The sequence below is a fragment of the Protopterus annectens genome, chromosome 10.part0 (genome assembly GCF_019279795.1).
Source record: "Protopterus annectens isolate FY-2018-M chromosome 10.part0, PAN1.0, whole genome shotgun sequence".
Classification (NCBI taxonomy): Eukaryota; Metazoa; Chordata; order Ceratodontiformes; family Protopteridae; genus Protopterus; species Protopterus annectens.
In genome coordinates this window covers 439,870,726-439,885,495 of record NC_056744.1, presented here as the reverse complement: position 1 = coordinate 439,885,495, position 14,770 = coordinate 439,870,726, and the positions used below count along the sequence as shown (strand labels likewise).

Genomic DNA, 14,770 nt, shown 5'->3' with positions numbered 1-14,770 from the left:
TTGCTGCGACTTCCGGAACCACATCTTCTTCTGGCCCTTTTGGTTCCTAGAGTAGGACCTCTGGGGCACAGAGAAGCGGATTCCGACGGCAGACAGCGTCTTCCCGTCCTTTTCGCTCTGGGTCAAGGTGTCACGAACCGTTTTGCCAAAAAGGGCAGAACCATCAAAGGGGGTGTTCATGAAGGACGACTCGAAGGGCTCTGTGAAATCGCAATGGCGGAGCCAGGCCTGGCGTCTAGTGACTAGGCCTACTCCTGCAGTTCTAGCGGCTCCCTCAGTAGCATGGGACAGCAACCGCATAGAGGTATTCATCACGGACCGAAGAGTGGCCATACGGGTGGAGTGCAAAAGTTTGTCCTCCTCCGACATGGACTCTGGGGGGATGCAGCGTATTCTTTAATAAGATCGCGCTGCATCCTGATAACATGTGCCAGGTAGTTGAGCGCCCTCACTGAGAAGGTCGCTGAGCTAAACATTCGCTTCCCCAAGCGGTCCATCATCCGAGATTCCTTGCTCGGAGGATGGACTGAGGGACTCTCCTGGGCGAGTTCCCTCTTGGTGGCTGCTGCCGTCAACATGGCATCTACCGGAGGCCCCTTACTCCAGTGGGCATGGTCTGCAGGGGGGCTAAGGATTCTGTCTGGCCTTTTGGGGATTGGCTCCACGGTGTCCGGTTCCTTCCACGCCCTGGTGGTAATAAGGTCCACCAGGGGGTCGGCAGGAGGGGACACCCAAGAGGTAGACGGGCCCGCTTTGAATGCCTCCAAGAACACGGACTCGTCCGAGGAAGACTTGGGGGCAGACCACCCACCCCTTATGCGAAGCATTTCCATGATGTCTCCAAAGGAGACATCCTCGGGGGGTGATCTTGGGGAGCCTTCCCCTTCCTCCAAATCCGTGTCTTCCGTTAAAGACTCGGGGGAGTCTATGTGCCTCCTTTTACACATATGCTTGCGAGGTGCTTCCTCGGGGGGGCTGTCCGAGGAGCCCTCGCAAGCAGTGTCTTGTTCCAATGGAACAGCTTGGGGCATAGAAGCGGGCTGTCTCAGTGGTCGGATGGTGGAAGCCTGACCCAGTGCAGATGGAGCGCAGGAAGCAAGTGCCGGGGGTCCGGAAGCCCTCAACAGAGCCCTCTCCACTACATCAAAAGCCGAGGGGGAGCCAGCCTTGACCAAAGGATCCGAAAGTTGGCTCCCCCTCGGATCCGAAGAGTGGATCGGAGCCGGCCTCAAGACACTCGGATCCGAGGGACCAGTGCGCTCCGACACAGACGGCGCCGAAGGCACACTGAGTCCCCCGGATCCAAAGCTCGGAGCCAGGCTCCGAGAGGTCGGATCCGAAACACTCGAGGGCAGGGTCGGATCCGAAGTACCTAGTACTATCGGCGCCGACCCACCCCCGGCTCCGAAGCTGCCCGGCTCCGAACCCTCCGAACCCGGATAGCGGGTCGGAGAAGGAGCTATAGGCTTGAAAAATGGGGTCAAGCTCCCCCCCAGAGGCGGGGAGGCAGGAGCACTCCCATCTACATCTGGGCCTGGATGAACCTTCTCACCATCCGGTCCAGATCGGCGTCGGAAAGGCTATATGTAGATCTCAAAGAGGCTACCGAGGTAGGCCTTGAGTGCCTCCTCGATAGCCCCGACGGAGATCGGGTCTCCTCCTCCTCAGGCCCCGGTGAAAAGCAGACCGGAGCCGAGGGGGGGGGGGAGAACCAGCAGCCAAGGAGGCCGGAGGAGAAGCCCGCTTAGCTGGCGGGGCCGAAACGGAGGTCTCGGCCCGCCGCTTGTGGTGCTTCTCTCTCCGGTCCTTTTTTCTTGCCTCCCTCTCCTCCAATCCAGCAGCGGGTGGTTGAGTCCCAGGTGGAGGAGGGGGAGCAGGCGAGGAGGGGACTGTAGTAACAGTACCCACCACAGGAGCGGGAGCCGAAGCCGAGTCCGGGGGCAGAAGTCCCGCCAGGACCAGCTTCGACCTCCGCTCCTTCAATGCCCTGGGGTTGAACCCTGCACAAATGGAACATCCAGAAGTGAGGTGTTCAACCCCAAGGCATCGAACGCACCGAGTGTGGCCATCAGCAGGGGAAAGCTTATGGCCACACTCGGAGCACTTCGAAAAAATTGCCTTAGGGGCCTCTGACATAACTAAAGTCTTTTTTTTTTTTTTTTTTACAAAGAAAAGACAAACAATTAGTGCTAAACTAGCTCACACACAAGGCCCCAAACAGCATACTCAAACAAAACTCCGAACCAGCGAGGGGAGGGAATTAAAATAAAGTTTTAGATGTAAAAATTTTAAACCAAAACTATCAAAGGACTAAAGGAAACCTAACACAATCACACAAAACTAACTACAAAAAAGCAATTTAGAGCTTTTTAAGAGATTTATAAGCACTTAGCTGAAGAGCTCAGACGATCCAACTGGTTACCAGCGCGGCAAACTAGATCTGAGGTCATGTAGGGAGAGCAGGGCATTATGGGTGAGGGGAGGAGCTAAGAGCTCGGATCCATAGCTGGATAAACCATGCCGGTTTGGATCCGATATCGGATCCATAACCCACAGGTTGCAGACAAATGAATCTCCTACTTCAGATTCTCTGGTTATTATCCTTTGTACTCAAGATTCGGTGGTAATGGTTAACCAGGCAGAAGGGTACAAAGAGAACAACCCCCAACCACTTCCAGAGGAAAGCAGTTGGGCCGCTCTTCAGGAGCACTGGTAGGATTGGCCAGGGAAAGAATCCCTGGACCCCTGGTTACGCGGACCCCCTCTGCCCCGAAAGGGGTATCTTCCCTGAGAGTTTCCCCCTCTGCCTCTAGGGGAGAACTTGGCCTGTGTGTCACGGAAAGAACCTTGAGACCTTTTGTGCCATATCTTCCCACTCTTCTGGTTTCTGGAGAAAGCACGTTGAGGGGAAGAAGAATGGGCACCCACAGCAGAAAGGGTCTTACCGCCCTGTTCACATCTGGCCAGTGTGCTTTTAACCTTGGGTCCAAACAACAACAAGGCTTCGATGGGAGCATTGAGAAAGGAAGCCTTGAAGGGTTCTGCGAAATTACACAAGCGCATCCAGGCATGTCATCTCAAAACAACACGTGAACCTACCACTCTAGCTACTCCTTCTGATGCGTGAGATATCAGGAGCATGGAGGAGTTAGATATTGATTCGATGGTAGCTAGTTGAGAGGCCACTTTGTCACGGACCTCATCAGACACAGCTCCAGCCAAAGTTTCAGGGAGCTCAGAAATTAAGTCTCTTTGAAGCCTGGTAAAATGTGCCATATAGTTTAGGGACCTGATTGCAAAGGTCGCTGATGCAAAAGTACACTTCCCTATTCTGTCCAGAGCCCGAGACTCTTTGTTGGGCGGATGGACAGTCTGGCTTTCTTCTTCCGCCAGGTCCTTTTTAGTTGCGGCTGCCACCACCAAAGCATCTACAGGAAGACCTTTGGACCAATGGGAATCACTAGCTGGAGGGGACAAAATTTTATCTGGCCTCCAGGGAATGGCCTCAACAGTGTCAGGAGCCTTCCACGCATGCTGCACGATAAGCCGGACAAGTTCGTCTGCAGGTGGAGTAACCCAGGAGGTAGGGAAAGCCTGCAGGAACACATACTCTTCAGAGGTCAGGTTGGAGGGCTGCCAGTCATCTCTCTGTTTAAGGATTTCAAGGATATCACCAAAGGATACCTCAGAGGGTGATCGAGGGGACCCTTCCCCATCATCAAAGTCTGTGTCTTCAGTAAGGGACTCCTCTGTGGAGTCCATGTGCTTCCTCTTGCACGAGCTCTTTTGATGATCTTCCTCAGAGGGAGAAGCTGGGGAAGACAGCTCAAAAGGGGTCTCCTGTGGGAGTATGTCCTGAGGCCCTTGCACCCGGTGTCTGCTAGGAGCGGCTTGTGAATATTGTGGTCCAGAGGAGGGCGAGGAGAGTGATAGCACAGGATCGCCAACCGACGCCAGAGCCTTCTCCATAAGCTGGAAGGCCGGTCCACAAGAAGAGGAATGGGGACCCAGGGCAGGGGTCACCCCTCACCTAAGTGGCTCAGCCTGCCAACTCGGAGTCCTTGGATGGCTGTGAAACGCCAAAGTATGTACGCCACAGCTGACATCCTGGGCTGTGATAAGACTCTCCTGGTACATAGGCAACTGCGACTCCTTAGTGAGGTCCATAAAAGGAACCGTAGTGGGGGAAGACTGTGCTTTATCAAGGGGCTTCAAAGGCAATGAAGGAGGAGAATAAGTAGAGGTCTTTGGTAAAGGGTGATCACCTCCTGGGGAAGGATAGGTCCTGGGGGGTGGAATACCTCTGACCAAAAGCACTTCATCCACAAGAAGCAACACATCGTGTTCAGAGAGGCTTCTAGCGGATTTCACGGACATGGCTGAGGGAGGGTCAGGTCTATCCAAGGATGGAACAAACTCAGTGCCACAATCTAAACATCTTTTAAACCCTGGGCTACCTTTTTTATCTGTCATGATAGTTAAGAAAAGAAAAAAAAAAACAGAAAAATACTAGCAATGGTACAAGAAATACCCAAAGGTAAGAAGGAAAAGGGGTTTACCAATGATAGTAAAAAAGGATCACCTCTCAGTAAAAAGAGAGGAAATGATTTAAAAAGGTTCGAAAAGGGGTAGTAGCTAAATGCGATAAGGTAAGAGATAACTATCTAATAACTTTTTTGTGAAAAAAGGTTGTCTTAGAACGTAGTATGAAGAAAAATACTGTACTTAGCTCAATAGAAGTAACTTGACATGACCGAATGGCGATGCGGCAAACAAAATCTGAGATAACAGGGCGATGGGAATTCTGGGTAAGAGCTTTAGCTCAAGACTTTGTAGCTGACGCGAGCTTGGAAGATGGTCGGCTTGGTTCCGAGGTCAGAACCAATACCCACATGTAAGGAATGAACGAGGATTAACAATATCAGATCCAATAATCAACTTATAATGAAGAGTGTAAGCCTTATATTGTGCAGGCAAAGTAAAAATCCAAGTATATACAACATTTCCAACAAAACAGTCAAAGCAGCAGAATACGTTATTCAAGAACTGATAAAAAAGCATAGAGCAGAAATAAAATCCAAATGGGTTTCTTACTTGAGCTCAGCAGATGAAGGGATACAGAGTAAAGAGCAGTCTTCCAAGAGATCAGTCTCTTACTATGGCACTAAAAAACTGAAAGAGTCTGTAAAGCAGTCCCTGTACTGCCAGGTAATTGATCCATCAAATCTACAGACAGGAAGTAGGAGGGATGCAAAGCTTTAGCATACTGTCAGAGGAGGGTAGCAGGGCATTAATACCTAAAGGCCAGTAACATATTAAGTTGGTTGTTTCATTTGTGCAATACTATACACAGGTATGGTACTTAATAAGTATCTTAGGTTGCATGTGGTTCATGTTTTAAGAAACAGGGAGAATGATAGGGTGTTTTTAATCACTGGTGTTTAGTTATATCTATATAATGCTAAAAACTGCATGAAAGGCACAAGTGCGGAGTACTTCAGAGTGTTTACCTATAAAGGATCCGAAGACCACTGGGTAGGCAGGTGACATGAAACATACTGAGAGGTTAGAGACGGACTCATTAGTTGTCCATAGGTCTTCTTTTTTTCAGTGTCTTTCTTTAATTAATATGCATTTATATATGTGTGTGTGTGTGTGTGTGTGTGTGCGCGCGCGTGCACGCAACTGCACGTGTAGGTGTGTGTAGTACTCACTTCTGCTTCTACTACAAAGTCACTTCTGGTTTTGTGTAGCAGAAGCATAATAAACTAAAATATCTGTTGCAGTCAAGTGGTCTTCCAGTGTCCCATTCTCAAGACTGTGCTGATTAGAAAACATCCATCTATACAAACTAGTTGCCATTGTGCAGATCCTTTGCAGCCACCACCTTGTCAGTTCATATTTGCACTGTGATAGGCCAACACTATGCTCACTATACCACATGAATTATAACGCATAGGTATGCTGTACTTCTGTCATCTGCAGCAAGTACATGATCCTTTTCTTTGTAACAGCATGCAATGACATGCAGCACTGTGGGAAAACACACTCATTTTGAGTAAATATCAAGTGAACTTACAAGTTAAAAGCTACCACAAAAAAAAAACGTGCTCATGTTTTGTAAAACATCCTTGTGAATGCCGGTTGTAATTGTATGAATTTCAAGTTATTGTATGCAAGTAAATCAAGGCACTGACAGCTATATATAAACCATAATAATTTAGGATCCTGCATGATCATTTGTATTTTAGAGCTATCTCTTTAAGTAAGTAACCCCTCCATGCAGCTTAACATCTAAATTGTTTCATCAGGATGCAAGTTTTGTTTCATAGGTTAGTACTAGGCTAACTGCCTTTGTGGGCCATTTTAAGCCTAGTCATTTACCCCATCTGAGAATCAAACTCTGGACCTTGTGTTTGTAAGGGGAACACCTTAACTATTATGCCAAACTCCCACCCCTGGCAGGAATTCATACATTGTGATTATGTGGCTTTTGGGCACTAACCTGATTTTGGTAGAAGGCACTGTATTTTGCCAGATGACGATCTTTGCTGCCAGCCCAGCCCAGAAGAATTACTACAGGCTCTCCATTTTCATCCCAGAATTTACCTAGAGTACCAAATGCAGACAAAGTCACTATATTTCCGAATTATAAAAGGTATTCATTCTGAATTATAAAATATATTCATTCTATCTTAACAGATACTGAAGCAAAAAAAAAAAAGCAAAAAAGGATTCATCACTTAAAAAACAAAAAAAATAATGTCCATTAGGAACAAATATAAATGCTGATTAATACTACAGTTTGTTTTTATCAGCCACCAACCATTGATATAAAATGTTCACTTAATAAAATTAATCAAACTGCGTAAAAATTAAGTCTTTATTCTAAATTATTTTGAGCAAGTCAGTAGACTCTCTTTCAAAGCACGTGAGAGAAGCAAAATGAAATATCAAAATAACATTTTCTAACAACAGAAATGCAACTATCATGGGCATACCTTTTGACTGTACAGATTTTCACAGAATGTCCAGATTTTTGCCTCATTTTTTGGTGAGTTTTTCATAAAATTGTAGTTTTCTGGCAAATTAGTGGCAAATCGTTAAAAGCTGAAGTTAGAAAATAATGACAGACATCTGAGTTTCAGACTTCATACCCTTCAGAAAATTCAGGCTAACACAAATCACATTATTCAATCAAATTTTTAAGTTTGTAATAGCAATATTTTAAAATGATCCCTATTTTTGGGCCTTTGTCCCTCTTTTATTTATGGCTTTGTCCAGATTTCTTGCTCTAAGAGGTTGAGAGGTATGATCATGAGATATCTATAATACAAACAAGATGAACGTATTACTTGCCCTCTGTAACACCTTACTTGGGTGCTAACCTTAACCCTGCCTCTTCCCCTAACCCCAGCTATAAACATTATGTTACAGAAAAAACATTCCCTAACATTATCACTACATAGGGCAGGCAAAGGCACAAACACACACACACACACACACACACACACACACACACACACACACACACACACACACACACACAGACAATGTTAAAACTATCAGCTCTCAAGCACCTCAACACCCCCCTTAATTATATATACTAACTCCACAGCCACACAACCACTTGAGAAAAGAAAAAATACCATACAAAATAAATCAGTGTTTAAAGACCAACACTGGTTCACTGTGTATGGTGTTTTTTTCCTTTTTTTAAATGTTTGTTCAACCAGGGAGTTAGCATATGTGGGGGTGCACTGGGGCTTACACACCTGCAAAACACTATTTTATGTTGAATGTTCTTATGTTGAATATTTTCACTGATTTATGATTCAGTGAAATGGGTTTCAGTCAACTGGGTTTTCAGTTAAATGGATTTTAGTTAAGTGGGTCTTCAGTCAATTGCTTTTCAGTCAAATACTTTCGATCATTTGATTTTCAGTCAATTACAGTTCAAACAAATTATAGTACGCCTATTAAAATATATGCATATACATATATAAATACGTAAAAATATATATGTATATTATATACATATATAAGTAAAATATATGTTCATAGTTTCATAGTAGGTACTTACCAGGCTAGTAATCCAGGAGGACCTTTGGAAGCCTATCCCTGCATTCCCATGAAAGTTTTAGCACTTGTAATTTAAGTATGAATAACCCAGAGCCAAGAAGAACATTTACTTTACTCCTATCCATAATAGACAAGGATTGTAACCAGAGGTGAATTTGTGGTTTTCTAGCCATTCATCCAGATTACATTTGAATACAGTAAGGGAGATGGGAAACAGAGGATTTAGCTCAAGACTGCCTCCTGTACTACTAATGGACAGAGGCAGCTCCTAAATGCTTTATCCCATGCATGGGTCCCCTCAAATTGTCTATGGTATGATCCAGTTAATATATAATTATTGACCATGGGATGGGTAAAATCAATCTCTGACAAAATGGGATAGGTTAATTCAAGCACAGAACTGGAAACTGGCTAGGCTTAAAACAGCCCGAGAGTGCAACTAGCCTAGTACTTACCTATAAACATATGAACCCATGGAAGTACTTATGTGGAAAGGAAGATAATTCCAAAGAAATAGTATTCTCTATCACACATATCTATCCCTCCAACATATTCTAGTTATGCTGTAAAAGGGTCCGAGATCTTTTGAGCAGGTGTTTATTCCACCATTCTAAGTGTGGATATGCAGTTAATCTGACAGGATATGTTTTTTTGAGGCTCTGTACATGAGGTAGAGATTGCCACACAGTAGTCTATATGATACCAAGAAGAGGGCAAGGGTTTGAAATGGTCAGTGTAGTTTTTATGGTTTAGGCTTTTGATTTTCTTGGTGAGAAAGCACTGTTGTCATTCAAGTTGTGTTAAGTGTTGGGACAGGTTCACACTGAAGTGGGTATGTATTATACTCAAGACTGGCCTAATAAGTGTCAATTGCAGTGGAATGATTACATCCCTTGACCTAGATGCCATATCCTTACTAATAAGCTACTGGATGAAAAATACTTTCTTACAATAGTTGGTATATGGTGAATGAGGGACAGTTTGCTGTCTACATAGATTCCCAGGTCCCTAACTACCAGACTCGTTTTCAGGGATGTGTTGTCGGTGTGATAGTCACAGGGGATATCATGCTTGCCAAAGGGGAACATTGTAAGTTTTTACCTTTTGGTTTTAGTCTATGATTATGACACCATCCATTTGTTTGGGAAATGTCTTCTTACAGGATCTTTGTGTCCTCTGGACAGTTTATGATGGCACCAAGTTTACAGTCATCTACAAACTTGGTCAGCCATAAACCCTTAACATTTGCTCTGACCTCCAAGAAGAAATGCCAAAGAGAAGTGAACCCTGCGATACAACATGTAGGGGATAGAGCTGCCTACCCGTACTTTGTGAGCCAATTACCTATCTAATAAGGGATTAACATTTAGCAGGGAAAGAGTTTATCAACAATACCTGAGTGTGGAATGGTGATGAATAAGTCTGTGATGACTAGATATGTGGTGTGCACCAAATTTCCCTCATCTATTGCTTCAGTAATCTTTTGGAAGAAGTCAGTCAGGTTAAGCAAGCAGAATCCACCCTTGACAAAACCAAATTAGCTTGGGTCAAGAGGTTATAGGTTACATATGTCCTTATTTATTAATGCCATAATGATCCTCTCCATAACCTTACAGATGGGGCTGGTTAGACGTATGGGTCTATAATTACTCAGGTACACTGATAACTTACCAGTGGGTTTGGTATAATGGTTAAGATCTTTATCACACATGCACATGGTACAGGGCTTGATTCTGACATAGGATTACTGGCTAGAATTGAAATGGCCCTTCTGGGAGTTAGATTAGTATTCACTTATGATCCCATTCATCTGGCACAAAGCCTTTTTGGAGGCTGACATTGAATAGTCTGTCTAGGTGATTTGACAGGTCCTGTTTCAGGCTGGCAGAAGGCAGCCTGTAATATTATCTGGCCCCATAAAAGTAGTGTTCTTGTTCTTGGAAGTTACTTGAGAGATTTTGGTGGGATATTGGCAAAGGCTCTTGCTGCCCCCATAGTGCCTTTTTTAGGCAAGGCTCAAAAGACAAACCCACCTCCATAGGTATCACAAGGGATAAGAAACTAAGAGTAGTGCTACTCAATGCCAGAAGTCTAAACCTCAAGATGCACGCACTCGAAACTCTCCTTAGCATGGAGAACATCGACATCTGTGCAGTAACAGAAACCTGGTTCAAGGCTCCCGAGAGCACCCCAGCACTACCAAGTTATACCTCATACCATGCTTTTAAGCCCCAAAACTTGGAATGAACCACAAAAGGAGGGGGAGTATCAATGTTCGTCAAAGATACCCACACCTCCAGGTTGGTGGCACAGCATGAAGCATCAGAGACTATCCATGTGCAACTAACAGTGGGTAAAACTGCCTTCCAGTTTATAGCCTGCTACAGACCACCCTCCCAAGCCCAGGAACCCCACTCAGCCTTCCTGAGAACACTGGAAAATATGAAGGTCTCTCCAAACACCATTATATTGGGCGACTTCAACTACCCAAACATAGACTGGGAGCATTACTCTAGCTCCAACACCCTAGCCCAAAGGTTCTTAGAATTTATAAACTCAAATGTATGGAACAACTTGTTACCACTCCCACAAGAGGGGAAAACATACTGGACCTGATCATCACTAACATGGGGACTCTATGCTCCAGACCAGAAGTGTATCCCTCACTGGTAAGATCAGACCATAAACTAATCTCACTGGATATTCACATCCCGACCCCATCCCCTGCCCAGAAAACCGCAGTGAAAAACTTCTCTAAAGCAAATTTCACACTCCTCAAAACCGAGGTGGAATCCTTCAAAGCCCCCAGGCCTGTGGAAAATACGGCTCAGACCGCAGAATCCTTTATAAATGCATTCTATGAACACCTTCAGGAATACATGGATCATGCAATCCCAAATAAAACCAAGACCCAATCCTCCAAAGGCAGACATCCTGTCTGGTGGATCCCACCCATAAACAAACTATACAATAGAAGGAGGAAGCTACTACATGACAGAGCAAAATCCCAAAAAGGGAGGGCATCTCTGATCAGTATTAGCAAAAAACTATGGGCAGTCATAAAATCGTCTAAGGCCAGCTTCGAGAGAAAAATTGCACAGGACACTAAGGATAATCACAAGGCTTTCTTTAGTTATGTTAGGAACCTGGGTGGGAATTCCCAGATATACTCAGAATTAGTCCAAAATGACAAAAAATACACCAAATCCACAGACATTGCCAACATCCTAGCTAACAGGTTCAGCACAAACTCCCCACCCCTCCCCACCAAAAGGGCAAATATCTATCCCAGCAGAGTGCTGCCCCCCTGACATCTCAGATGCTCAGGTAAGAGCCGCCCTCTCCAAAGCAAAAAACACAGCATCAATGGGACCAGACAGTGTCCCGGGCTGCGTCCTACATGAACTCTAAGAATAGCTAAACCCAAACATAAAACTACTGTTCAATCTCAGCCTTACTACAGGTTATGTACCCAAAGAGTGGCGTACAGCAACAGTGGTCCCTCTCCACAAAGGTGGTGCCTCAACAGATCCTGGAAACTATTGCCCCATAAGCCTGACTAGCTTGGTCTGCAAAGCTATGGAAAGGATCATCATGGACCTCATAAATAAAGATATTGGGGACCTACAGACACTGGATCCTACCCAGTTCGGCTTTGTTAAGGGCAGATCCTGCCTCTTAAACCTGGTCGATTTCTTTGAAACAGTCACCAAGGCCATTGACGAGGGGTAGGTGGTCAACACAGCCTACCTGGACCTCGCAAAAGCCTTCGATACAATACCCCACTCGGGCATTATAGATAAGTTCACCAGCTTAAATATAAACCCCTATGTCACTAGATGGGTTGCAAACTGGCTCAAGGACAGAACCCACATGGTTAGAATTGCTGGAGCCATGTCAGACTCCAAACCAGTTACAAGTGGCATCCCACAAGGCTCAGTCCTGGGACCTCTCTTGTTCAGTATATATTTCTCGGAGGTACAGGCCATCACGGAAGGACTGTGGCTGACCAAGTTCGCAGATGACTGCAAACTAGGCGCCATAATCGACTCTCCAGCCAACACAAGCATCCTCCAAAAGGGCCTCATAGAAACAGACAACTGGTGCCAGAGCCATGGCCTTAAGCTAAATGCCAAAAAGTGTATAGTCATCCCCTTTGGCAAAAACAAAGTGCCCACAAATTACCACATAGGTGGTAATCCATTAAGTACGGAAGAAGTAATTAGGGACCTGGGGACCCAAGTTGATAGCAATCTCTCATTTGATAACCACGTGGCCAAAGTGGTTAGAAAAACATTTTATATAGCCCACCTAATCATGAAGGGATTCACATCTAGATCAGGGTGGTCATCGTGCCTCTTTACTCATCCCTCATCAGGCCCATAATTGAGTACAATGCCCCTTTTGGGATGTACATTACCAGACACCTGCAGCAACTGGAAAGACCCCAAAAGTACCTCACCAAGAGGATCAAAGGGCTCAAACAGATGCCATATGCTGCCCGGTTAAAGAAACTCCAGCTCTACTCAGTGGCATACCGCCTGCTCAGAGGCGATCTGTGCCTGACGTATAAAGCCATGTCCAACCCGGAATTAATGGACATGCTGCACCTCAGAAAATCCAAATCCCATCGAGCTACGCTCGAGAGACTTGAAACTCAGCACTGAAATAAATAGGACATGCTGGAGGGACAGATTCATAACCCAGAGGCTCCCTTCACTCTGGAATAAAATCCCAGTCCAGGTTAGGCAGAGTCCCTCATTGACTCTCTTCAAGAGGAATCTTGATAAGTGGATGGGGGATCGTAGGTTTACCCCGGGTATCACTTCTGTGTCACTGTTAGACAGAGGCACAGTATACTAACCTCAAAAAAGGGCATAGCAAAATTAATTTAAAATGGGTGGCGAAAGCCAAACACCCTCTGGCTAGGCTTATAAATACCCTAGGGCAGATAGCCTAGTATGAACCTATGAACCTATGTGAGCTGGGAATGTAGGTGGGAAAGTATAGTGAAGTTACAGCTAAATGTATCTACTGGTAGACTGGCTATACCCTACGGGTCTGAGTATGTCATACAATTTGTTATTAGGTCTGTGCAGTGCTGGACATTGTTTCTGGGGTTTCTAACATAGTTAAAGTAGGCTTTATGGTTGTTTTTTGCCTGGGTGGTTATTTTCCCTCATATCTAGCTTTGTTTGATTTGATCAGAGACTGTAGTGCCTCGTTAAGTTTATCAACAGCATGTTGACATCTTCAGAGTTACATTTATTACTGCATACTGTCATTTTTTTTCTTTTAACGTAGAGTTAGTTTATACTGGGGTTCCATCATGGGGTTTTATTTTTAAATTTGGCATTGTATGTACTTTGGGAGGTAGGAGAGATAAATCTATGCACATATTCAGATGTGCATAGAATTTGGCAGTAAAAGACTCTGCATGCACAGTGGTGGTGGGAGATCCACAGACTGGTGGGGGATGTTAAATTTAATCAGGACATCACTCAGTTTTATTGGACTGGCCTTTGTATAATCTCTGAATACTGATGTATTTGAAGATGCTTCCAGCTTCAGTATTTTTTAAACATCTTTATTAAATTATCACTTAAGACACAGGCAAATGTACATTAATAGAAAAGAAAACAAACCATTTTAACATTTTTCCATTTAAATACAATATACATCACATATATTTTCTTTGCTACTATCATCAGTTCAACATTACAAAAAATGGCTGAATTCCTACCTTCCCTTAAACCTCACTCCTCCTCCTCCTGAACATTATTATGCATGTATTATTCCCACAACTTCCATTAATTTCTATGTAATTTGTTCTTCCCCTTTTCTAAAGGCCTCTCTTCCAGTTCTCTTATCTGTTTAAAAACTTTCAATACCTCAAATACAAATTGGTGTACACTTTATTTCCATTGTATAGTAACTGTTTTCTGGCAGACAACAGAATTAAACTTAATAAGGCCTTACTATGTCTAGGCAATTCAGATCCTGTATCCCAGCTCAGAAGAATAATTTCCTTTCGTACAGCCATTTGCTCACTCAATATTTCTGCTAAGAGTATTCTGCAGGGAATTTTTAAAATCTGCCAACTCATTACACTCCCAAAACATATGTTCCCAGTTAATTCGTTCTTCTCCATCATACTTCCAACATTTGCTACCTACCTGAGCAAAAATTATTTGAAGTCTGCTTGGAGTATAAAAATACCTATGTAAATACTTCCAAGCAAAAACCCTAAACCTTCAGGACTTGGTTACCTACTTGGGAGCCAGACATATGTCTTCCCATTGTTTTCTTGTACATTTGCTTTTCCAGTCTTTCTTCCCAACCTTTCTAACTCCCTCCGATTGATTTTTATAGTTACCATGCAATATTTTATATGACCTACTAATTATTCCCTTTTTAACAGCTGCTTCTGTTCTAGATTTAACTAAACATTCTACCAGGACAGGTCTTTCACTTAAAATCCCCCCATCCCTTTCTCTTTGCCTGTACTCTAAGATCAAGCCCTGGTATGAATGCAGTCTCTAGCCTGCAATCCAAATGTCTTCTTGGCCTCATTCCAATCTATTACTTTCCTGTTTGAGTTATTTGCTCCCAATAGGTTGGTTCCTTGGTCCTTCCAGCTTTAATTTTATGGTGAATGTGACTGATTTATGGTCCAATTGGACTATGG

At 44.2% G+C, this 14,770-nt stretch overlaps 1 protein-coding gene across 2 annotated transcripts in view; it reads right to left on the bottom strand.

The window, feature by feature from the left end:
- TMEM53 (transmembrane protein 53) overlaps nt 1–14,770 on the bottom strand; it is a 672,461-nt gene that overhangs the window by 596,982 nt on the left and 60,709 nt on the right. The window contains exon 2 of one of the 2 annotated variants that reach the window (XM_044085340.1): nt 6,506–6,609. The exons of the other annotated variant lie outside the window; for it this stretch is intronic. Within the exon in view, the coding sequence (XP_043941275.1) occupies nt 6,506–6,609 (104 nt within the window). The remainder of the gene's footprint in view (nt 1–6,505; nt 6,610–14,770) is intronic. 2 annotated transcript variants of the gene reach the window in all.